The sequence below is a fragment of the Cololabis saira genome, chromosome 18 (genome assembly GCF_033807715.1).
Source record: "Cololabis saira isolate AMF1-May2022 chromosome 18, fColSai1.1, whole genome shotgun sequence".
NCBI classification, from domain to species: Eukaryota; Metazoa; Chordata; class Actinopteri; order Beloniformes; family Belonidae; genus Cololabis; species Cololabis saira.
In genome coordinates, this window is record NC_084604.1 from 40,794,245 (window position 1) to 40,819,637 (window position 25,393).

Consider the following 25,393-nt stretch of genomic DNA (forward strand, 5'->3'; position numbering starts at 1 on the left):
CTCTGGCCGCCGGAGTACGCTGTTATCATTTTAACGTTAAATCAGATAGATTTGTCTGAGACATTTCTCTTGCGGGACAGAAGAAGACACAAAATCAATAAATCTCTATTATCATGCGGGCATGAATTTTCAGAATTTTGCGGGAGCGGGCGGGAGTGGATATAAACACTGTGGGAGTGTAACACACACGTTGCGGGCGGTAATGGTCAGAAATTCAGCGGGAGCAGGATGAAGAAACCAGTCCCGCTATAGCAGGGCTCTAGTTTGTTCATTCTTTACTTTAAAGCAGGGGTGTCAGACTCCAGTCCTCGAGGGCCGGTGTCCTGCAGGTTTTAGATGTTTCCCTGCTTCATTGCACCATGATACAAGTGACTGTGTCATCAACAGAACTATCCAGACTTTGATGACAAGCTGGTGACGATGATTAATTAGAATCAGGTGTGTTAAAGCAGTGAAACATCTAAAACATGCAGGACACCGGCCCTTCTGGGATTCAGTTTGACACCTGTGCTTTAAAGTATTGCCACACCGCTGACATTTTATGCTCTCTCTCTTTCCCGGTTGTTGTTATCACGTGATCTCCCTCCCCTCTCTTTTCTTCCTCGCGTGTGAGAAGCAAGTGCTGGAAGGAAAAGCTAGAGCGGACTTTTGGAATGGAGTGCTAGTATCACAGCGCTAGTATCGCAGTTTTCCCCTCCACTGCAATCCGATCCATGCTGGATCGCAGCATAATTTCGATCCGCGGATCGGATCGCAGCATCCCTATTATAATATATAATAATATGGCTGCCACGCGTATCCTGCGTTCGTTTGACGCATCAACAGGCACGTTCTCCAAAAGACACTGAACATCTACGTGGCCTGCTGTTCTGGCTCTGCCCGCGAGTGGCACTGCTCCCGGTCCAAGCACCAGCCGACTTGACACGGAGGTTGGAAACTTGAGGACTGTTTTGAAAGACAGGATGGGCAGCTGTTGTCCTCACATTTATGATGTGACATTGCAGCTGCACAGTGACAAACGTGTCAAAACAGATCGACACAGTCCTGGTGCAGATAGAGTCGTGCTCATTATGTCCGTGCTCGTGGGAAGATGCAGCGGTGATGCTGCTGGTGGGGGGTTTTGTCCACCGGTGTGAGCTGGATACAGAGGTTCTTCAGTCATCGCTCGACCGACACCAACTTTGCTCCAGATATTTCGGTAAATTAATCTCCTGACAACATGCTCGTGCTGCTCCACCTGGCTGCTGCAGCTGGACGGCTCGTCCCCGTCAGGTAGTGCAGGATGACAGCCAGCTCTCTGCTGCGGTCCGTCTGGTTCTGAGCTGAATCAGCGGGACAATCCCATGTAACAAGGCGTCAAACCAAACGGAGGAAATGCAGAAATATTGCCGCTGTTTCTCATTCTCATTTATCTTTATTCCACCAGCTGGTTTATTACACTACTACCAATTATCTTATTACTTTCCTAACTGTGGCTCTGCATACTGCCCCCAACCGGTTACCGACGGTACGACGCGCTTTCCTCGCATACTGCACGAGCGATGTTGCAGTTGCTTGTGAACGCGAACGGACGCGAACGGACGCGAACGCACGCTCAAACGGCAAGTATATCCGCCCTTCAACCCACAAATGTTATTCATGGACTGCAGCGACATCTAGTGGTACATGTAAAATACAGCTACAACTAAATCACATCACATATGTGGGGCTTAAAAGACCTGCATGCGGTTGAGTATCACTGGTCTAACGTGTTTCAGTAATTAAGAGTCAATGATGATCTTTTGTCCTGGAGACAGAAACTAATGGGCGTTTTCGACTAGTACCTACTCAGCGACTTGGGACGCCTCGTACCACCTCCCCCCACTTTGTCCTCGTTGGTTTTTCAACACCCAGATCAGCAGTAGGAGGTTGGAGAAGCTGCTGCGACGTATTTGATTGTGTATCTAAAGGGAGAAAACAACAACACTAAAGATGTAGAACCTGGAGGAGATGATAGATAAAGATGTAGAACCTGGAGGAGATGATAGATAAAGATGGAGGAGATGATAGATAAAGATATAGAACCTGGAGGAGATGATAGATAAAGATGTAGAACCTCGAGGAGATGATAGATAAAGATGTAGAACCTGGAGGAGATGATAGATAAAGATGTAAAACCTGGAGGAGATGATAGATAAAGATGTAGAACCTGGAGGAGATGATAGATAAAGATGTAAAACCTGGAGGAGATGATAGATAAAGATGTAGAACCTGGAGGAGATGATAGATAAAGATGGAGGAGATGATGGATACAGATGTAGAACCTGGAGGAGATGATAGATAAAGATGTAAAACCTGGAGGAGATGATAGATAAAGATGTAGAACCTGGAGGAGATGATAAATGTGCTGCTGGTCTGTGGCTTGTGTTCCATAACAAGTTAAAAAATGAGAGTGAAAGAAGCTTCAAACGGCGATGTTTTTTTTTTAAATTTTGTCCGTCGGCGCTGATGAGAAATAAAGCCTGAATTATGGTTCCGCCTTAAATCGACGACGTAGTACAGTGCGCGTCGCCGAGTACCCTACGACGTACGCTCTGTGTTGGTGCTCTCGTGCTGACTCCCGCTTCCTGATTCAAATGTCTGACGGCCCCCCGACCAATCGGTGGCCTGTATTGTGATGATGTCAGATACAGGGCCGACTCAGCCGCTCAGAACCTCGGCAGAATAGATACAGAAAAAGTATCTACTTAGCCAGCCTTTACCCATCTCGGCCCGTAATAGAGAAGCGCAAGACGGGGGCGAGTCGAGTCGAGACGCGCTGAGTAGGTACTAGTGGATAAGCGCCATGAGAGCAAACGTGTGATTAAATGGAGTGTAAATGTGAGTTGAGGGTGTGAGCTGAGCTGCAGCTCCATGACTCCATCTAGTGGTCGGATAGTAGAAGTGCAGCAGCTTCCTCACTGCTGTCGGACATGAAGCTGAAGAGAAGATCAGTCAGAGCTGGTGGTTGTACATCTACAATGACGTGTGTTTCCTCTGCAGATGAAGGTAGAAGGTGTGTGTGAGCTGATGTGAATCCAGCAGCATGGATCAGTGTGAGGACAGAGAGGAGGGAGTCCTTCCCTCCAAAACCTCCCCGAGGGGAAAACCTGGGAGAGAAGAAGAGAGGTGAGATGATCTAACTGTCCATGACTCTTCTGCACGTCAGAGTTCAGACCTCACGTCACCAAACACCTTTATTACAGGAGACCTGGACCTGAACCTGGACCTGGACCTGAATCAGAATCAGAATCAGAAAGGGGTTTATTGCCAAGTTTTCACACGAGGAATATGTTATGGGGATTGGTGCAACACAATACAAATATAAAAACAAATATATAAGAGATAGAATAATATAGAATGAAATGTATAAACAATAAAAAGTATAAACAGTAAAATAATAAAATAAAATGTACAAAATGAGGTTTTAAAGTGCCGGGTGAGTCTGTATAAAAGTGACTTAGAAACTTAGGATAGGTAAAAAGTATAAACAGAAATGTACAATGAGGTTTGTAAAGTGCCGGATATGAGTCTGTACAAATGTTACGGGGTTGGAATATTTACGTTAATGTAACGTAGAGTGGGATGGGGGGGCAGTCCTTGGTAGTCGGGGGGGGGGGGGGGAGGGGGGACCGGGGCCTTGTTGATAAGGACAGCTGCAGACGGGAAAAAACTGTTCTTGTGGCGTGAAGTTTTGGTCCTGATGGGCCGCAGCCTCCTGCCAGAGGGAAGAGTCTGAAACAGTTTGTGTCCGGGGTGGGAGGGATCTGCTGCAATCTTTCCTGCACGCTTCAGGGTCCTGGAGGCGTGCAGGTCCTGGAGAGATGGGAGATTGCAGCCAATCACCTTCTCTGCAGAGCGGATGATACGCTGCAGCCTGCTCCTGTCTTTCACAGTGGCAGCAGCGTACCAGATGGTGATGGAGGAGGTGAGGATGGACTCAATGATGGCCGTGTAAAACTGCACCATCATTTGTCTTTGGCAGGTTGAATTTCTTCAGCTGCCGCAGGAAGTACATCCTCTGCTGGGCTTTTTTGGTGAGGGAGGTGATGTTCAGCTCCCACTTGAGGTCCTGGGATATGATGGTCCCCAGGAAGCGGTAGGACTCCACAGAGTCTGCTGGGGAGTCACACAGGGTGAGGGGGGCAGGTGGGGCTGCGTTCCTCCGGTAGTCCACTATCATCTCCACTGTCTTTAGAGCGTTGAGCTCTAGGTTGTTCTGACCGCACCAGGTCACCAGCTGGTCCACCTCCCACCTGTAGGCGTACTCATCACCATCAGAGATGAGTCCAATGAGGGTGGTGTCGTCCGCAAACTTCAGGAGCTTGACAGACTGATGACTGGAGGTGCAGCTGTTTGTGTAGGTGCAGCTGTTTGTGTAGGTGCAGCTGTTGGTGGAGGTGCAGCTGTTGGTGGAGGTGCAGCTGTTTGTGTACAGGGAGAAGAGTAGAGGAGAGAGAACGCAGCCTTGAGGGGATCCGGTGCTGATGGTCCGAGGGTCAGAGACATGTTTCCCCAGCTTCACCCACTGCTTCCTGTCAGACAAGAAGTCAGTGATCCACCTGCAGGTGGAGTCAGGCACGTTCAGCTGGGAGAGCTTGTCCTGGAGCAGAGCTGGGATGATCGTGTTAAAAGCAGAGCTGAAGTCCACGAACAGGATCCTGGCGTAGGTTCCTGTGGAGTCCAGGTGCTGGAGGATGAAGTGCAGGGCCATGTTTACAGCATCGTCTACAGACCTGTTGGCTCTGTAGGCGAACTGCAGGGGATCCAGTAGTGGGTCGGTGATGTTTTTGAGGTGTGGCAGCACAAGGCGCTCAAAAGACTTCATGACCACAGAGGTCAAGGCGACGGGTCTGTAGTCGTTAAGTCCTGTGGTCCTTGGTTTTTTGGGGACAGGTATGATGGTGGAGGTTTTGAGGCAGGCTGGCACATGGCATGTCTCCAGGGAGGTGTTAAAGATGTCCGTGAACACCGGAGACAGCTGATCGGCACAGTGCTTCAGGGTGGATGGGGAGACAGAGTCCGGTCCTGCTGCTTTGCGGGGGTTCAGTTTTTTGAATATTTTATTGACGTCCCTCTCCAGGATAGAGAGGGGCGTCGCAGTGGTGTGGGGGGTGGAGGATGGGGCCTCTGGGGTGTGAAGTGGTGGAGAGGCTCCAGCCCCTGCTGGGGAGGCGGGGGTGCTGTTGAAGGAATGGAACTGGGGAATGTGAATGCAGTCCGGGGGGATGGTATCAGGACTGTCCCTTTGTCCTTCAAAGCGACAGTAGAACTCATTCAGGTCGTTGGCTAGGCGTCGGTCGTTGATGGAGGGGGGGGCTCTGGGTTTGTAGTTAGTAATCTGTCTCAGTCCCTTCCAGACTGAGCTGGCATCGTTATCTGAGAACTGTTGGCATAGTTTCTCAGAGTACAGACGTTTAGCTGCTCTCACCTCCTTGCTAAACGTGTACTTTGCCTTTTTGAGCCTGTCCTTGTCGCCACTCCTGAACGCTTCCTCCTTCTGCAGCCGCAACCTTTTGAGCTTAGAAGAAAACCAGGGTTTGTCATTGTTATAAACAACCCTGGTTCGTGTTGGAATACAACTGTCCTCACAGAAGCTGATGTAAGATGTAACAGCCTCTGTGAGCTCGTCCAGGCTGCTGGAAGAAGTCCTGAAAACGTCCCAGTCAGTAGAGTCCAAACATGCCTGAAGATCCTCCGTAGCTTTCCTGGTCCACTGCTTTGAGGTCCTCACAGCAGGTTTGCCGAGCTTTAGTTTCTGCTTATATGCTGGAATCAGGTGGACCATCAGGTGGTCTGAGTGTCCCAGTGCAGCTCGGGGGACGGCATGATAGGCTCTGCTCACTGTAGAGTAACAGTGATCCAAAATGTTTCCCTCTCTGGTCGGGCATTTAATTAGCTGTCTGTATTTAGGGAGTTCGTGGCTGAGGTTACCTTTGTTAAAGTCACCGAGGACAGTAACTAAGGAGTCCGGGTTTGTCCGCTCCACGTTCAGTATCTGGTCGGCGAGCACGCGCTGAGCGTCCTGTACGTGGGCCTGCGGTGTGATGTAGACGCCGACCAGGATGAATGAGCTGAACTCACGGGGAGAGTAGAAGGGTTTGCAGTTTATAATAAAAAATTCCAGATCGGGAGAACAGTGTTGCTGGATCACTGTCACATCTTTGCACCAGCCGTTGTTGATGTAAAAGCAGATTCCTCCACCTTTCTTTTTTTCGGAGAGCTGCGCGTCTCTGTCGGCTCTGAAAAGTTGGAAGCCTGCCAGCTGCAGCGCAGAGTCCGGGATGAGACCACACAGCCACGTCTCTGTGAAGCAGAGAACGGAGGATGAGGAGAGGTCTCTGTTCTTCCCCACTAGTAGTTGAAGTTCATCCATTTTATTGCAAAGTGATCGCACATTGGAGAGAAATATGCCAGGTAAAGGTGTGCGGCGTCCGCGCCGGCGGAGACGCACGAGCGCGCCTGCCCGTTTACCTCTCCTCCTGCGCTTCACCGCGTGAACAAAGGTGATCGCACCTTTGACTAGAATGTCCAATAATTCCACTGATGGAAGGAGAAAAGTGGGAAATAAATCCGCTGGAGTTGTTCTTCTGATGTTCATCAGCTCTTCTCTGGTGAAAGAGCATCGGGAGTCGTAGCAGAAAGCTGCATTATTAAATAAAAAGAGACAAAGTAACACGCACCAAATCACCAAACCTGGACCTGGACCTGGACCTGGACCTGGACCTGAACCTGGACCTGGTCCCAGCTGTGTGTCCTTGAAGAGTGATGCATCAAAGGAATTTTTTATCACTTTTAAAGATGATCCTGGTTTTTCTTCAGAGAGGTGAGTTGTTTGTAAACGTTGTTTCTGAAAAACGTAACTGAGACTGAAACGTTTCCATGGTAACATGTTTAAAGTGAACATTTCTCTGTTTTGCTGCCGTTGTTAGATGGTTGTTGATGTTTCCAGAAACACAGCAGACTATAAAGGGGGTGTTGGAGTCTCTTCTGAGTGACTGTAGTTCAGCGGTTTTTCCAGCAGGGGCATCTTTCTGCTGTGGTTGCAACATCATTTAGGGAGGGAGTTCTCCTCAGGTGGACGGTGTTGCTGGATGCAGGAGGACAGATGGTTCCTGGAACCATGTGGACATGCATCTGTTGAGAAGCTGGTCTTTGTGGACACTTGCTGGACCTTCTTGTACCACCAGATTGAGAGCTGGTACTGGGAGTAAGACGTGGACGTTCTCAGTCTCAGGAGGACCAGAGAACCTTCAACATGACAGGAAGTCCTCTGGTGGACTGTCCTCATCCAAACATGACTCCATGGACCTTCAGACATCATGTGACCTAGTTCTTCATGATTCCTCCACAGAGTGGACCAGCAGATCTCAGAGTCCCCTAGTGGTCCGTCTGTCCAGCAGCATCAGACCCAGCTGGACTCCATCTTTCAGGTCTGTAAATGAACAACAATTGTCTCCATCTGTTGTCTTGATGTCCATCAGCATGCTGGTCTCTGGAGACCAGTGGACTGTCAGTCTGTCCATCATGGACCTGATGTTTGTCTCCATGCTGGTCTCTGGAGACCAGTTGACTGTCAGTCTGTCCAACATGGACCTGATGTTTGTCTCCATGCTGGTCTCTGGAGACCAGTGGACTGTCAGTCTGTCCATCATGTACCTGATGTTTGTCTCCATGCTGGTCTCTGGAGACCAGTGGACTGTCAGTCTGTCCATCATGGACCTGATGTTTGTCTCCATGCTGGTCTCTGGAGACCAGTGCACTGTCAGTCTGTCCATCATGGACCTGATGTTTGTCTCCATGCTGGTCTCTGGAGACCAGTGGACTGTCAGTCTGTCCATCATGGACCTGATGTTTGTCTCCATGATTTCAGTCTGGTTTTGTCCTTCATGTGGTCTTCTGTTCCAGCTGCTGGAGGACGACATCGTCATGTTTGTGAAGGACGAGCTGAAGAAGATCCAGAAGGTTCTGAGTCCAGATTACCCAGAATCCCTAGAGCATGTGTTGCTTGGTGAGGGTGAAGAGCAGAGGAGGAGCAGAGATGCGTTTGTGAAGATCACAGTGAACTTCCTGAGGAGAATGAAGCAGGAGGAGCTGGCTGAGCGTCTGCAGAGAAGTAAGAGGATTTCTCTGAGCATTTAAGCTGCTTGATAAATGACCCAGAATGCCTCAGGAGATGAACAACATTCACAGATCAGCCACAACATTCGCCCCCACATGGTCCCAGCCCCCCAAGAAACTGGAAGATTTTAGTCCTGGTTTTCCTCTTCCAGGAATCCTGCTGAACTCCAGATTGTCTTGATGGTATCTTATGGTTTCTTTTTTTCAGACAAAGTTCCGACTTCTTACCTTCCGTCTGACAGTTTCGGCGGATCTCCTGCCTTTCTCAGGGGAGGAAGGCGGGAAATCCGCCAAAACTGTCAGACGGAAGGTAAGAAGTCGGAACTTTGTCTGAAAAAAAGAAACCATAAGATCTGAAGACATGATGAACACAATACAACTATTGTCTTGATGGTTCTACAGATTTGATCAGATCATATTCTGGGGTTTTCGAAACCTTAACCTGGAAAAACCACTTCACAAACGCCACAACAATAACAACAACACAACAACCCACAAACCCAATTCAATTAAATTTATTTCAATTTTATTTATATAGCGTCTAATACAACAGATGTCTCTAGACGCTTTCCAGAGATCCAGAACATGAACATAAACATAAACATAAACATAAACATAAACCAGCGAGCAATTATTACATAAACAATGGCAGGTAAAAACTCCCCTAGTGGGAGAAAAGCCTTAAGCCAAACAGTGGCAAGAAAAACTCCCCTTTAGGAGGAAGAAACCTGGACCAGGACCATAAGGGGGGACCCTCCTGCCGAAGGCCAGACTGGGGGAGTCAGGGACGTCAGCAGCACACAGCAGGCATGTGGAAGCAGCAGCGGGATGAGCAGAGGGGGGGGGGGGGCGGGACCGCAGGCCAGAACGCAGCTCCCAAGGCTCCTGCCTGCAAACATGCACAAAAAAGAGAAAAGGGGGGCCGGCACAAGAAACTACAGGAACGATGGACAAAAACGATAGCTATGAGATATTTATAATAAATAAAAATGGTAATGGAGAAGAGAGGAAGGGAAAAGGAGAGGAGAAGAAGGGTGAGAGGCACCGCCCAGCGGATCATGTCGGTCCCCCCTGCAGCATAGGCCTATAGCAGCATATCTACCACCAAGCTATATTTGAGACTAACTATTATAGTCTTGTTCTATAGCTGCAACTATGACTACTGACTCTAACACACTAGAGTTTACACTACCTAGAGATTTACCAATACCAGCTAGAGGTTTACTAAACACTAACTATAGGCTTTACTAAACAGAAAGGTTTTAAGTTTAGTTTTAAAGGTGGAGGTGGTTTCAGCCTCAACCTGATCTCACAAAAATCTGTGAAAGGCCCACGACCTCTCACCACTATTTTCTGTGGCACCAACATGGAAATTTTATAATTCCGTGTGAGCACCACGGATATTGTACCATGCAAAGTCAATGGGATCCATTGTTGTGATATATACACGGATTATTCTTTATTATAGTGGCTAAGTTATGAGTTTTTGACGTGCAAGTTACTGTTTCTTACTGTCAGTTTGTAAAAGCATGTTTTTAACGCTGTTTTAACAGTATTTTAATGGTGTTTTGATCATTTTTAACAGTATTTTGACGGCGAGTATTTAACCGTGTTTTTCTAGTATTTAACGTAAATTTGAGTATCTAACCATGTTGTTTGCTGTCACCATGACAACAGAGGTGGCGTAAGTGATGTGAAATTATTATTTTTAGCAAAAACCACAAGTGTTTCTTACTTCTACCCAATCATAAGTGATGCCTAATCTAACCAGACCTTAACCAGAGCGTCGTCCAGCCACAAAATATAATTTTTAATTGATTTTGAACAAGGAAGTGGAGACAGGCGCTATTTAAATTGTTTTAACCATTCTCCCATTCCGTCGAACACAGGGAATTCCCTGGGCATCCCCTCTACATCATAGAGTGACGAGCGGAGATCCTGATCACATGACCACTGCCCCGATCGCGGATGTTTTTTGTTTTTTTTATTAACTTTATTTAACATTTCAATTCATGGATCGCGGAAGTGTGATCATTGATTACTGTTGCTATGGACGCGGAAGTAAACCGTTAAATATATTGTGCTTTTGAACGGTAAATATTAAAATAAACCGTACACAGGTACATTTACAAGTTATAATGAATCACTGTGAATACATCAGTCAGTTACATGACGTTAAATAAACTAAATGTTTAAATGTTTATATAAATTCTATATAAACAAAGCAATTTACAATTCCTTAACATACATCATCTCTATAAAATGTAGTTACTATTTCAGGTGCACTACATAATAGATATATTCAATTGATATATGTTTTTTAAAACGTTTTTATACGTTAGGGTTAACCAAACCAATGTGACTACAAATATGGCGCTGATTAGCATAAAGCTGTATAACATGACTCTAGGGAAATGTAGTTATTTGCTAATATTGTTTTTTTTTTTACAGAAATGGAGGTTGTTAATACTAAAATAAGAGTGCACATAGTAGTTTAAGGGCATGATACACACATTTGTGTAAATATATTTTAAATATATAATTGTTAAATGTGTGAAAATTTATTTTAACCATGTTTTACCCTTATATCATAGCGACACCTATTGATGACTACTCTGGCATGATACATTAGATCAAGAGCTTTCCATAACAGTTGATTTCATGTCTATAGTCCCTTCTATCTCAGAATCATAAGCCTTTAAAAATGCATCAAGGTCAAGGTTCATTATTTCAAAACAGGAGGCATGTATGAGCTTCATTCTGATTTATGTTAATCTACAGGTCAAGGCCTTTCCAAAAATGTATTTGGTTTTGTCATAGGATTAAGTTTCATTTTTACCCCTGTCGGGTCGGATCATCCGTCAGGTATAGTTTCTGACCCTCATAGCTCCAGCCTGGATAAAAATTTTAAAAAAGTTGTTTTTTTTTATTCTTTGGTGGGACTAATCTTTCAATGTATTGGTGTCTTTCCTAATTACAGTCATACATTGTAATGGGCTAGAATATACCTTATTTTACCTAACAAATACATCCTGGGTCAGAATGACATACAGTAACATTCATGTATTTGTCCTTGATGTCCCTAAGACATGCCTGAAGTTTAACTAACGGTTCTGTTTCATCCGGCTTCGTAGACAAATAGAGCTGAGTATCATCAGCATAACAATGAACATGTATCCACCTTATTCCTGGAGCCTCTACTGTAGAAACAATTGTGGGTGCAACTTCCGATTAGACGCCGGAAGTAGCATAACGCCACTGACTAACCATGGCAGCTGAGCGCGAACAGCGGTTTATTTTAAAGCAATTTGCTTTCAATCTAGCAGAGAAGTTACGGTTTTGTTTTCTGACATTTAATGTTTAACATATTTATCAACCCTAGCATTTACTAAAATGTCCTTGCGGAGCTCGGGTATGTCGTTTTGTGGAGGAAAACCTGCATCATACTTTGTGGCTGAGATCCGACAAACCACCGGAGGAGAGACGGGAATCACCAGAGGATTGACAGGAATGTCATGAAATATCAGGTATGATTTCAGGTTAATGTCATGAAATATCAGGTATGATTTCAGGTTAATGTCATGAAATATCAGGTATGATTTCAGGTTAATGTCATGAGAATATCAGGTATGATTTCAGGTTAATGTCATGAGAATATCAGGTATGATTTCAGGTTAATGTCATGAGAATATCAGGTATGATTTCAGGTTAATGTCATGAGAATATCAGGTATGATTTCAGGTTAATGTCATGAGAATATCAGGTATGATTTCAGGTTAATGTCATGAGAATATCAGGTATGATTTCAGGTTAATGTCATGAGAATATCAGGTATGATTTCAGGTTAATGTCATGAGAATATCAGGTATGATTTCAGGTTAATGTCATGAAATATCAGGTATGATTTCAGGTTAATGTCATGAGAATATCAGGTATGATTTCAGGTGTAATGACATGAGAATATCAGGTATGATTTCAGGTTAATGTCATGAGAATATCATGTGTGATTTCGGGTGTAATGACATGAGAATATCAGGTATGATTTCAGGTGTAATGACATGAGAATATCAGGTATGATTTCAGGTTAATGTCATGAGAATATCAGGTATGATTTCAGGTTAATGTCATGAGAATATCAGGTATGATTTCAGGTTAATGTCATGAGAATATCAGGTATGATTTCAGGTTAATGTCATGAGAATATCAGGTATGATTTCAGGTTAATGTCATGAGAATATCAGGTATGATTTCAGGTGTATGGAGGACACAGCATTGTAGTATTTGTCCGGTAATGACAACCTTTAGTATTATTTATTATTCGTTTCTGTGCAGTTAAAATACAAAGTGTGTTAATGGCACGGACTGCAGGGCAGCATTAGAATAAAAATACAATAGTTTCACTACAGACATGTTGATAAGAAAAATGTTTTTTGTTAATTAAATTTTAAATCGTAGCTGTGATAATGTACCGGGTTTTTCCTAAACTTCTGGAGGGCTTAGGTGATGTGGTTGCAGGTGGGGGGTTGTGGGTCTTCCCCCAGGTACATTTGATGAGGGGGCTGGGGGTGTTATAGTGGTAGGGAAAACCCTAATGTATCATATCTTATCTTAATAATTGTGTACTGTATTGCTCCCTCAGATGAGCCTGACCAGATGGATCAGGAGGAGGAGCTGTGCTCAACACCAAAGCTTCCTGTGATGCCCAAACACAGTGGTCAGACCCAGGGATGGAGGACCACACCTATTCTATTATTTACGTGCTGGAGATGAGGTGATGGGTGACTGTGGTTTACAGTTAGAGACTTGCTGGAGGAGCGTAGGGTGAAGCTAATCATTCCAGCATTCACACGTAAAGGATGCCAGCTGACCAGTCAGGAGGTCCCTCACACACGCCGCATTGCTCATGCCCGCATTCATGTTGAATAAGGAACCTGGAGGTGTACAAGATTCTTTCTCAAACAGGGCCAATTAACTTTGTGCCCAAAATTGACAAAATGCTCAAGATTTGTGCTGGTTTAGTGAATTAAAGAGCTGAGTTTATTTCAAGTGAAAAGTGAGAAGACATTTAATATTGCACTTAAACATACTTACATATTTCATTCATTTAACATTTTCTGAAAACAATTGAGGTACAGTTACACTTACAGTATCTTTAACACATAACTCTCAACAGGTTAAGTGCTGTATGTAGTTTGTAGAGCTGCACTTACATATTTCATTCATTTAACATTTTCTGAAAACCACTGAGGTCCAGCTGCAATTGTTATTTTTTTTTGAGGAAATAAAAGTCCAAATAGTGTGATTTCAGCTTGTCAGGTGTGAATATTTTCTGGTTTCTGAAGTCCTCCGACAGTAAACTGAATCTCTCTCACTTAAGACACAAATGTAATGTGCTTTTGTTAAACAATATTTTTGTGTTAAAATGTTTTGATTCATGTCCCTATATTGTATGTCCTAATATGTCAGGAGGGGATCTTTCAGGTTCTGTTTTTAATAAAACTGAAAACAAAAATGAAGTCTGTTGTACTGTTTTCTCCCTAGCTTTATACAGAGGGGCAGAGCTGAATCTTCTTTGCAACAAATTCATCTACAAATGTTGGAAGCATGTGTGAAAGGTTCTGGATGTGTTTCATGTGTGTATCTGAAGTCTTTGTCAAATGAAATGTGGAACTCCAGGTGCTCAGTTGGTCCAGATAACCAGCTCTGCAGCCCCAGGCACATCACTGCCAGCTGGACCTGAAAGAATAAATATAAAAGAAGCTTACAGTTTGTCTTAATGAAGGTTCACAAGTAGCCTACCTGTCACATTAGTTCATAGATTATAAGCAGTACTCGAGTTGTAAAAAAAATCAGGGGGGATGGTGGATTTTATCATATGGGGACAGATAATTTGTGCTGATTACAAATAATATAATATATTACAAATAATAGCAGTGACCAAAACACCTGCAGAAATACTGCAGGAATGACATAGCAGCAGTTAAATGCAGCCTTCTGTAAGCTTTAAATATCCACTGGGCTTACATCAAATACATCAAAACACAACAATAAAAAACACTTTTCTGAACTTATCAATATGACTCTGTCCTTCACAGGATAAGTAACATGGATCACTGCAAAAACTCACAATCTTAACAAGAATATTTGTCTTTTTTCTAGTTAAAATGTCTCATTTTAGTAAAAAAATCTCATTACACTTAAAACAAGACTCATCACTGGAAAAAACAACAATTTTCACCTGTTTCAAGTAGATTTTCACCTGAAATAAGTAGAAAAATCTGCCAGTGGAACAAGATTTTTTTGCTTGTAATGAGAAGACAAATCTTGTTCCACTGGCAGATTTTTCTACTTATTTCAGGTGAAAATGTACTTGAAACAGGTGAAAATTGTCAAATGTTATTTTTCTGGTGATGACTCTAAATGTTGAAATAGCAGTAAAACCACATTCATTGATGAAATGACATAAGGGATGGAAAGGGGGATGATTTGGACCGTTTTTATTTCAGGGGGGATGCCATCCCCCCTCATCTCGAGTACTGATAAGTAACAATATTTACCCACCTGGAGGTAGTATCCACTTTGCTCATTGGGAAGAATGAGATACTGTAGAGAAAATCCTTTTTGGGATCTCCACAATAATCCTAAGTTTTCCATTATTCCAAATCGTCTAAGTTTTTCCTTCATCCGTGGACTTGAAGAAAACACAGGAGTCAAAGTTTCGGCTGGCATTCGTCCAACAAATACTGTGGAGGTCCTTTATTCCAAAAAAAGTACAAGACGTCCACAGGAGAGCATTGCATGTTCCGCGGTCCAAGGAAAACTCTGAAATTTTTATCTCCGGACCACGGCTTTTATAGGTAGATAAGAGACATATGACGTTGGATGCATTATTCTCACCGTCAATGATCCTACACATCTGTTCATGCTACTTTGAAGTTCTTGTTATTTTCCCTTTATCATTGCTAGATAACTGCCACATAGGAAACTGAGGCTTTGGTGCTCATTTACAATCATCTTCATTATTTCGCCTCTCACCTGCTATGCCACAGTTGCTCAAGGCCATGGGTTTGCAAGTGCAGCGGACTTCCCCCTCCCTTACCCGTGTGTGTGTGTCCGGCCAGTGTTTTTTTCCACCCTCTCTGTCTCTCTCTCCACTCTCAATATTAGTCTTAGTTAAATGTTTTACTTAGGTGTTAGATGATTATAAAATATTCACATAATTATATAAAAATATCCTCAACAATACTTCCCATCTTCTAAGCATTTCTTCACTTCTTCAGGTCGTCCTCCCATCCCTCAATAGCAGTAGGCAGAGGTAAGATGATATTGTCCCGTTTGAGCTGTGACAGGTGGTGTTTCCACATGTTTTATATCCCCAACGCTCGGAGAAAGAGGGTTAACGCGTTCACTCAGCATGTAAACAAACGCCGGTTCCGGCAGCACCGGAAGTAGCACCCACAATTCGCGCAAAGCCTCATGGGGCGTAGGAATAAGGTGGATACATATAAACCAGCCCCCCAGTCTCGCGCTCAGAAGCTGTGCCGATTTTTTCCAGTGTCCAGCCGCGGTACTGCAACAGAAAATCCCATGTGGCCCAGAAAGCTTTTTTCCCATAGACCGCAATAGTAAAAGAGAAGCCTCTAAAACTGTTCATAGGAACCTCCAGCTGTAATCACCGGCAATTACCAATCTTTGTATTCTATATTTTTAAGTCATGGACTTTATATCCGTCAAAAATGTTTTATAACGGCCAGAAAAGTCAAAGAAAAGTCTCTTTCTGGGCGTGACGTCACGGCCGTGTCGGTGCCATTGATGTTGCCCCAGAGCATCATGGGAGGTGACTCAACTGCGCATACTCTATGGGCCCGTGTACCAGGAAGTAAACCAGGAAGTCAGAATTTTTTTCGGCACATGCGCTGGCTGAGCAGAATGCATTGAAATGAATGGGCGGCCAATTTTGGCAGTGTATCCAGTTATATAATAGATCCATGATATAAACTGTCTTTTGCCTGCAGCCATTTTGGAAAATGGCAGCTATATTGTTGTTTTATTTGCATGGCTAATGGGGGAGGGGGTGGGGGTTCCCAAGATTATAGTCTGATGTCAGAATAATCAAAATTGGATTTTCCAATCACATTCCAGGTCAAAAAACATATAAAAACGGCTTTTGTGGCAGCCATTTTGGAAAACGGCAGCCATATTGTTTTTTTTTTGCGTGGCTAACGGGCTTTTTTGAAAAAGTAGACCTAGAACATACTTTGTTCAAAATTTGGCGCTTGTCTCACAAAGTGAACGATCATTTCACTAATGTGCCTGGCTAAGATATGATTTAAACCAACGTAGAGCTGTCCCTTTAATCCCAACAACATGCTCTAACCTGTGCAGTAAAATGCTGATCTACAGTGTCAAAAGCACCCACAACCCATCAGGGCTGTTCTGCCAACATCCTGGTACTAGAAACTCCAGGACCCCAGATGTTCTTGTCACTTCCACGTCCTGAATGTTCAGAGGTGTTTTGGTGGTAAAAGTGATTCTACTCAATATTGGACAGCTCATTGTAACGTTAGAGTTGATCAGTGTCGGTTCACATCCTGATTCTTTAGGAGAATTAAGGTAAACTTTATAAAACATTAATTGGTTTCTTTTTTCCACTTTTATTAAGGTTCAGTTTGTAAAAAACGGCTGAAGTCTAAACTGAAGAAGAAGTGCCAGTGTGTTTCTGAGGGGATTGTTAAAGCAGGAGAGACAATCCTTCTGGAACAGATCTACATGGAGCTCTACATCACAGAGGGAGGGACCGGAGAGGTCAATGAAGAACATGAAGTCAGACAGATTGAAGCAGCTTCCAGGAAACCAGACGGAGCAGAAACAGCCATCAGACAGGAAGACATCTTTAAACCCCCACCTGGAAGAGGAGGACCAATCAGAACGGTGATGACGAAGGGAGTGGCCGGCATCGGGAAAACAGTCCTAACACAGAAGTTCAGTCTGGACTGGGCTGAAGGCAGAACCAACCAGGACATCCAGTTCCTGCTTCCATTCACCTTCAGAGAGCTGAATGTGCTGAAAGACAGAAAGTTCAGCTTGGTGGAACTAGTTCATCACTTCTTCACTGAAACCAAAGGAATCTGCAGCTTTGAAAAGTTCCAGGTCGTGTTCATCTTTGACGGTCTGGATGAGAGTCGACTTCCTCTGGACTTCCACAACAATAAGGACCTGACTGATGTTACAGAGTCCACCTCAGTGGATGTGCTGCTGACAAACCTCCTCAAGGGGAACCTGCTTCCTTCTGCTCGTCTCTGGATCACCACACGACCCGCAGCAGCCAATCAGATCCCTCCTTACTGTGTCTCCATGGTGACAGAAGTCAGAGGGTTCACTAACCCACAGAAAGAGGAATACTTCAGGAAGAGGTTCAGAGGAGAGGAGCAGGCCAGCAGGATCATCTCCCACATCAAGACATCACGGAGCCTCCACATCATGTGCCACATCCCAGTCTTCTGCTGGATCACTGCTACGGTCCTGGAGAACGTCCTGGAAACCAGTGAGGGAGGGGAGCTGCCCAAGACCCTGACTGAGATTTACATCTGCTTCCTGGTGATCCAGGTCAAACTGAAGAAGGTCCAGTATGACGGAGGAGCTGAGACGGATCCACACTGGAGTCCAGAGAGCAGGAAGATGGTGGAGTCTCTGGGAAAACTGGCTTTTGAGCAGCTGCAGAAAGGAAACCTGATCTTCTATGAACCAGACCTGGGAGAGTGTGGCATCGATGTCAGAGACGCTTCAGTGTACTCAGGAGTGTTCACACAGATCTCTAGAGAGGAGAGCAGCCTGTACCAGGACCGGGTCTTCTGCTTCATCCATCTGAGTGTCCAGGAGTTTCTAGCTGCTCTTCATGTCCATCAGACCTTCATCAGCTCTGGAGTCAACCTGCTGGAGGAAGAGAAGAACACAGAGACTGACCTCTATCAGAGTGCTGTGGACAAGGCCTTACAGAGTCCCAACGGACACCTGGACTTGTTCCTGCGCTTCCTCCTGGGTCTCAAACTGGAGACCAATCAGAACCTCCTACGAGGTCTGCTGGACCCAGAACAAAGAAGTTTTCAGAACTTTGTACAACTACTGTTTCAACCAGAACAAAGAAGTTCACAGAACACTCAGGAAACAGTTAAATACATCAAGAAGAAGATCAGTGAGGACCTGTCTGCAGAGAGAAGCATCAACCTGTTCCACTGTCTGAATGAACTGAACGATCGGTCTCTGGTGGAGGAGGTCCAAGAGTCCCTGAGGTCTGGAAGTCTCTCCACAGATAAACTGTCTCCTGCTCAGTGGTCGGCTCTGGTCTTCATCTTAGTGTCATCAGGAGATCTGGAGGTGTTTGACCTGAATAAGTTCTCAGCTTCAGAGGAGGCTCTACGGAGGCTGCTGCCGGTGGTCAAAGCCTCCAAGAAAGTTCTGTAAGTATCAACCTCAACGTGATTTAACACAAAATTTACTGAAGACCAGCAGAACAGTTGGAGACACAATTACATTTTCTTCCACAACAGTGAAATAACCTGGTTCTTTTCTTCTGTCTGCAGACTGAGTGGCTGTAACCTCTCAGGGAACATCTGTCCACTTCTGTCCTCAGTTCTCAGCTCTCAGTCCTCCAGTCTGACAGAACTGGACCTGAGCAACAACGACCTGCAGGATTCTGGACTGAAGCAGCTGTGTCCTGGACTGGAGAGTCCACATTGTAAACTGGAGTCTCTCAGGTCAGGATTCATTCAGTCTTCTCCAGGTCCAGTGAACATGCTGCTAAACGTGTCTGCAGCAGGACACTTGAGCAGAGAACATGCAGCAGACCTGTGTTGTGTGTCTGCAGCAGGACACCTGAGCAGAGAACATGCAGAAGACCTGTGTTGTGTGTCTGCAGGCTGTCAGGCTGTCTGATATCAGAGGAAGGAAGTTCTTCTCTGGTCTCAGCTTTGACCTCCAACCCCTCCCACCTGAGAGAGCTGGACCTGAGCTACAACCATCCAGGGGAGTCAGCAGGGAAGCTTCTGTCTGGACTGAAGGATCCCCGCTGGAGGCTGGACACTCTCAGGTAGGACACTCTCAGGTAGGACACTCTCAGGTAGGACACACTCAGGTAGGACACTCTCAGGTAGGACACTCTCAGGTAGGACACTCTCAGGTAGGACACTCTCAGGTAGGACACACTCAGGTAGGACACTCTCAGGTAGGACACTCTCAGGTAGGACATACTGCTGGGTGGTGGGGGGTGTATGGTGGTGGTCATGACGGCACAGGTGTGGGGATTTTCCTCCACCTCAGGTGGTTGCTCAGGGCTGCGGTGGGATGTAGCGGATACGGGAGTGTCCAGCAGGTGATTCAATTTTCAATTCAATTTTATTTATATAGCGTCTAATACAACAGAGTTGTCTCTAGACGCTTTACAGAGACCCATACCCAGAACATGACCCCCGAGCAGTTATTACATAAACAATGGCAGGTAAAAACTCCCCTAGTGGGAGAAAAACCTTAAGCCAAACAGTGGCAAGGAAAAACTCCCCTTTAGGAGGGAAGAAACCTTGAGCAGGACCAGGCTCATCAGGGGGGACCCTCCTGCCGAGGGCCAGACTGGTGGGTCAGGGACGGCAACAGCACATGGGGGGATGTAGCGGATACGGGAGTGTCCAACAGGTAATGGGGGGGGGGGGCTCTGACATCTGTGCTTCCTCTGAGAGAGACTGATCTGGTCTGATCCTCCTCCTCCTTCCAGGGTGGAGCCTGCTGGACAACGATTTCTGACACCAGGTCTGAGGAAGTGTAAGTGTGTTTTTATTCAACCATCTCCAATCGTTCATGAGTCCATCAGTGATCAATAACTGATCAATAATAACTACAGCTGCTTGTTTGTTCTCTCCATCAGATTCCTGTCAACTCACCATCGACACAAACACAGTCAACATATACATCAAACTGTCTGATGACAACAGGAAGATGATGTATGTGGAGGAGGATCAGTCATATCCTGATCATCCAGACAGGTTTGATTACTGGGAGCAGCTGCTGTGTAGAGAAGTTCTGACGGGTCGCTGTTACTGGGAGGTCCAGTGGAGCGATGGTGTTTCTGTATCAGTGAGTTACAGAAGAATCAACAGGAGAGGAACATCTGATGACTGTAGGTTTGGAGGAAACGATCATTCCTGGAGTCTGGACTGTTCTCCAGGTGGTCGGTACCGTGTCCATCACAATAACAGAGAAACATCTGTCACCTCATCCCCATCTCCATCCTCTAACAGATTAGCAGTGTACGTGGACGTTCCTGCTGGAACTCTGTCCTTCTATGAAGTCTCTGTCTCTGACAGACTGATCCACCTCCACACCATCAACACCACCTTCTCTGAACCTCTCTGTGCTGGATTTAGACTCTGGTCCTGGTCCTGGTCTGAGTCCTCAGTGTCTCTGTGTCCAGTTTAGTCTCCAGAGTCTCCTGTCAGAGAAACTGTCTCTGTTGGATCCTGGACTTGGACTCTGGTTCTGGTTCCTCAGTGTCATGATGATGATGATGATGATGATGATGATGGTGATGGTGATGATGATGATGATGATGATGATGATGATGATGATGATGATGATGATGGTGATGATGATGATGATGATGATGATGATGATGATGATGATGATGATGAAGAAGAACAAGATAATCACCATTTATCTTACATTTTTTTATTGCATTTTTATTTGATCTTTTTCACATTTAAACACTAAATAATTTACTGGATTGTTGATGTTTGATCATATATTAGATTTTTATCTCATTATTCTTGTTTTATTCTTGATTCTGTTTCTAAGTGTTTTCATGTTTGACTTCATGTTTAGATTCTTAAAGTCTTGTTTCTTCCTTGAAAGAAAGTGTAGCGACCATTTGCCTATGAAAAAAGCCACTACCTGGCTGTGATCAGAGTTCAGTTATGACATGTGCAAATACGAGCCTTTTCCTTTTTTTTTTTTTTTTACCTTGTCTGCACATATTAATGGTTGATACCACGGTGGTAAAAACCTAAGGCATATATATGTGCCTGCTTCCTGCTTCCTGCAACTAAAACGTGCATAAAATAGAAAGGAAGTGGTACTCTTGTAAGTCTGTAGACTCTTATCGTGAATGGAAAGATATTCTAATAGTATATAAAAAAGCCATTCGCAAAGCCAGGACAGCTTATTATTCATCATCGATAGAGGATAACAAAAGTAACCCACGTTTTCTGTTCAGCACTGTAGCCAGGCTGACACAGAGTCACAACTCTGTGGAGCCGTGCATTCCTGCAGCTCTCAGTAGTGAAGACTTTATGAGCTTCTTCAACAGTAAAATCACGAGAATTGGAGAAGAAATCAACCAGCCGGTTGTGGGTGTTTCTTCAGCTTTAGCGACTTCCCTAGGTTCTGACTTGTCTCTAGACTGTTTTGATCCTATAGACCTCCCTGAGCTGACCTCACTCGTCAATAGAGCTAAGTCAACCACATGTATGTTAGACCTCACCCCGACTCGACTATTCAAAAATATTTTTTCTCATATTGGTACGACAATACTGGACCAAATTAACCTATCCCTAAGTTTAGGATATGTACCACAGGTTTTCAAAGTGGCAGTAATTAAACCTTTACTTAAAAAACCTTCCCTTGACCCAGACACCTTAGCTAATTATAGACCAATTTCCAACCTTCCATTTGTATCTAAAATTCTGGAAAAGGCAGTTTCAAGCCAGTTATGTGACTATTTGTATAGAAATGATCTGTTTGAAGTCTTTCAGTCAGGGTTCAGAATGCATCATAGCACAGAGACAGCACTGGTTCGAGTCACGAATGACCTCCTTATGGCCTCAGATAAGGGATTAGTGTCCATACTGGTTCTACTGGACCTCAGTGCTGCTTTTGACACTGTTGATCATGGCATTTTACTGCACAGGTTAGAGCATGTTGTTGGGATTAAACGGACAGCTCTACGTTGGTTTAAATCATATCTATCTGACAGGTTCCAGTTTGTTCATGTACATGAGGTTTCTTCAGAACAGTCGAGGGTCTGTTATGGTGTTCCGCAGGGTTCAGTGCTAGGGCCAATCTTGTTCAGTTTATACATGCAGCCATTGGGAAGTATAATCCAGAATCACGGCATACACTTTCATTGCTATGCTGATGATACGCAGCTCTATTTGTCTATGAAGCCGGATGAAACAGAACCGTTAGTTAAACTTCAGGCATGTCTTAGGGACATCAAGGACTGGATGTCCAGAAATTTCCTGCTTCTAAATTCAGATAAAACAGAGGTTATCATTCTTGGTCCAGAGCATCTTAGGAAGGGATTAGATGGTGTTGCGATGGCTTCCAGTGCAACTGTGAGAAACCTTGGTGTTGTTTTCGATCAAGATTTGTCGTTTAAACCATATGTTAATCAGGTTTGTAAAATAGCGTTTTTCCATCTCCGTAATATTGCAAAGATTAGGAAAATCCTCTCGCAGAGTGATGCAGAAAAACTAGTTCATGCGTTTGTATCTTCTAGACTAGATTACTTTAATGTGTTGTTAGCAGGATGTCCAAGTAATTTGCTGAATAGGCTCCAGCTGATCCAGAATGCAGCAGCACGAGTGCTGACAGGAATCAGCAGGAGAGACCACGTCTCTCCAGTGTTAGCGTCGCTCCATTGGCTACCTGTAAAATTCAGAATTCAATTTAAAATTTTATTACTTGCATATAAAGCCCAAAACGGCTTAGCTCTGCATTATTTACAAGACCTGATAGTGCCTTATGTTCCTGTCAGAGCTCTCCGTTCTCAGAGTGCAGGTTTACTCGTAGTTCCTAGAGTATCCAAATGTAGATTTGGAGGGCGGGCGTTCTGCTATCAGGCACCACTACTATGGAACCAACTTCCAATCTGGGTTAAGGAGGCTGACACCACCTCCACCTTTAAAACTAAACTTAAAACCTTTCTGTTTAGTAAAGCCTATAGTTAGTGTTTAGTAAACCTCTAGCTGGTGTTGGTAAATCTCTAGGTAGTGTAAACTCTAGTGTGTTAGAGTCAGTAGTCATAGTTGCAGCTATAGAACAAGACTATAATAGTTAGTCTCAAATATAGGCTTGGTGGTAGATATGCTGCTATAGGCTTATGCTGCAGGGGGAACCGACATGATCCGCTGGGCGGTGCCTCTCACCCTTCTTCTCCTCTCCTTTTCCCTGCCTCTCTTCTCTATTACCATTTTTAGTTATTATAAATATCTCATAGCCATCATTTTTGTCCATCGTTCCTGTAGTTTCTTGTGCCGGCCCCCCTTTTTTCTCTTTTGTGCATGTTTGCAGGCCGGAGCCTCGGGAGCTGCGTTCTGGCCTGTGTTCCTGACAAACTCTTCTGACAGAGGTTGATCAGGACTGGTCAAGATATCTTGTGCCTTATTCAGGACTCGATCTTCATAGATGTCAGTCAGAGAGAGCTGCTGAGTGCCAATGATCTTACTAGCTGCTCTGACAATGTCCTGCATCCTCTTTTTGTTCTGCACTGTCAAGTTGCCATACCACAATACAATACAGAAAGTTAAAATTGATTCAATAAAAGACTTATAAAATAACACCATTAGCGTTTTCTCCACATTAGAAGTGTTCAATCTGCGCAGAAAATAAAGTCTTTGCAGGCCCTTTTTGCAAATGGTCAGGTCGTTATCGATGATGGTGCCCAGATATTTATAGCTCTCCTCTGTTTCCACCTGTGAGCCCTTGATGGTAATGGGAGGATTTGGGAGAGAAGTACATCTCCTCTTTAAGTCTATTTGCATCTCTTTAGTTTTCAGGACATTTAACTTAAAGGAGCTTGAGGCCGGATTGTGGCAGGATTTATGAAAAAATCTGTATACATTTTAAGTTTTCTAGTAATAATGTCAGATGAAGCGTTCCAAACCCAAAAGAATGATTCCTCTAGTGTATCTCTCCTTTGCCTTGAACAGGCTGTTGCTGCAAAATGTGCTGCAATTCGGTCCCGAATTTCCCGCGCTGTCCTGTGGATGTGACGTCACATGACGCTGCATGTGCGTTCTCCCCGTTCTCCCGTGCCGGCTTCACTGTTGGCTGCAGTACCCCCAACGGCCGTCGTGGTGAAGGGTGGCGCTAGAGAGTCATTTCTAAGGAGCCTCAAGCTCCTTTAAGAAAGTGGTTATCACACCACTTTACAAAGTCTGTTAGAGCCGGTCCATGGCTGAGCTCACCATCCTGGAGAAGACTGATTAGCACTGTATCGTCAGCGAACTTCAAAAGATGCCTGTCTTTATGATGGCTCCTGCAGTCGTTGGTATACAGGATGTACAGTAGAGGGGACAGGACGCACCCCTGTGGTGAGCCTGTGGAAGACAGCTTCCTCCGGGAAAGGGCTCCATTTGCTCTGACTGCCTGAGGCCGACAAGTTAGGAAATCCAACACCCATTTCACGAATCCAGCATCAAGATTAAAATCCAACAGTAGTTTGTCAGCCAAAATATGTGGCTGTATTGTGTTAAAAGCTGACGAAAAGTCTACAAATAAAAGCCTTGCATGAGTTTTTTTGCCCTCCAGGTGCTTGTGCAAGTAATTGAGCAGAGTTACGGTAGCGTCATCATCTCCTCTTCTGGCCCTATATGCAAATTGCATTGGGTCGAGCTGGCTCTGGATCTTCTCCGTCAGATCCTGTTTAACCAGCCGTTCAAAAACCTTCATAACCAATGAAGTCAAGGCCACAGGCCTTAGGTCGTTGAGCTCTTTGGGAACCTTGGTCTTAGCCACAGGTACCACAATTGACTCCTTCCATAGCTTTGGAACCTTGTACTGGGTCAGAGACAAGTTAAAAAGATCAGCAAAGATATCACATAGCTGTTCTGCACAGACTTCCATAATATTTTTAGTCACAACTCACAAGTCCATACCTATCCAACACGCAGCTGTAATCACCTCAGACCCCCAAAGACTTGCACATCACAATCTCAGTTTAATATTGGTTTCAGAGGATCAAAAATATGGAACTCATTACCTTCATACCTATGGCAATTCTCATCCAATCAATTAAAAAAAGCTCTAAAATCAACTCTTTTAAACAATAAATACTTCCCATACGGTCTTCCAACTTAACCAGGTGTACCCAATCTTATCATTTTTATTGATTTTTGTTTAATGTTTTTGTATTTAGTTATACTGTCCCCCCTCCCCCCTTTAATTTTATAAATTGTATTGCCTTCCAATGCTTTAGATGTATGTAAAT

General features: G+C 44.5%; 1 protein-coding gene and 1 long non-coding RNA gene across 2 annotated transcripts; both read left to right on the forward strand.

Annotated features, from left to right (window-relative positions):
* The first annotated feature begins 3,022 nt into the window (after positions 1-3,022).
* Positions 3,023-21,838, forward strand: LOC133418488 (NACHT, LRR and PYD domains-containing protein 3-like). The gene is made up of 8 exons (XM_061707201.1): positions 3,023-3,147; positions 7,373-7,451; positions 7,927-8,134; positions 16,802-18,596; positions 18,720-18,893; positions 19,055-19,225; positions 19,904-19,950; positions 20,054-21,838. The coding sequence occupies exons 1-8, from the start codon at positions 3,065-3,067 to the stop codon at positions 20,602-20,604; spliced, it is 3,108 nt and encodes a 1,035-aa protein (XP_061563185.1). The 5' UTR covers positions 3,023-3,064; the 3' UTR covers positions 20,605-21,838.
* On the forward strand, positions 11,143-13,655 carry LOC133418492 (uncharacterized). Its single transcript, XR_009770449.1, has 2 exons — positions 11,143-11,666; positions 12,779-13,655. It is a non-coding gene; the product is annotated as an uncharacterized LOC133418492 (long non-coding RNA).
* Positions 21,839-25,393: the final 3,555 nt, after the last annotated feature.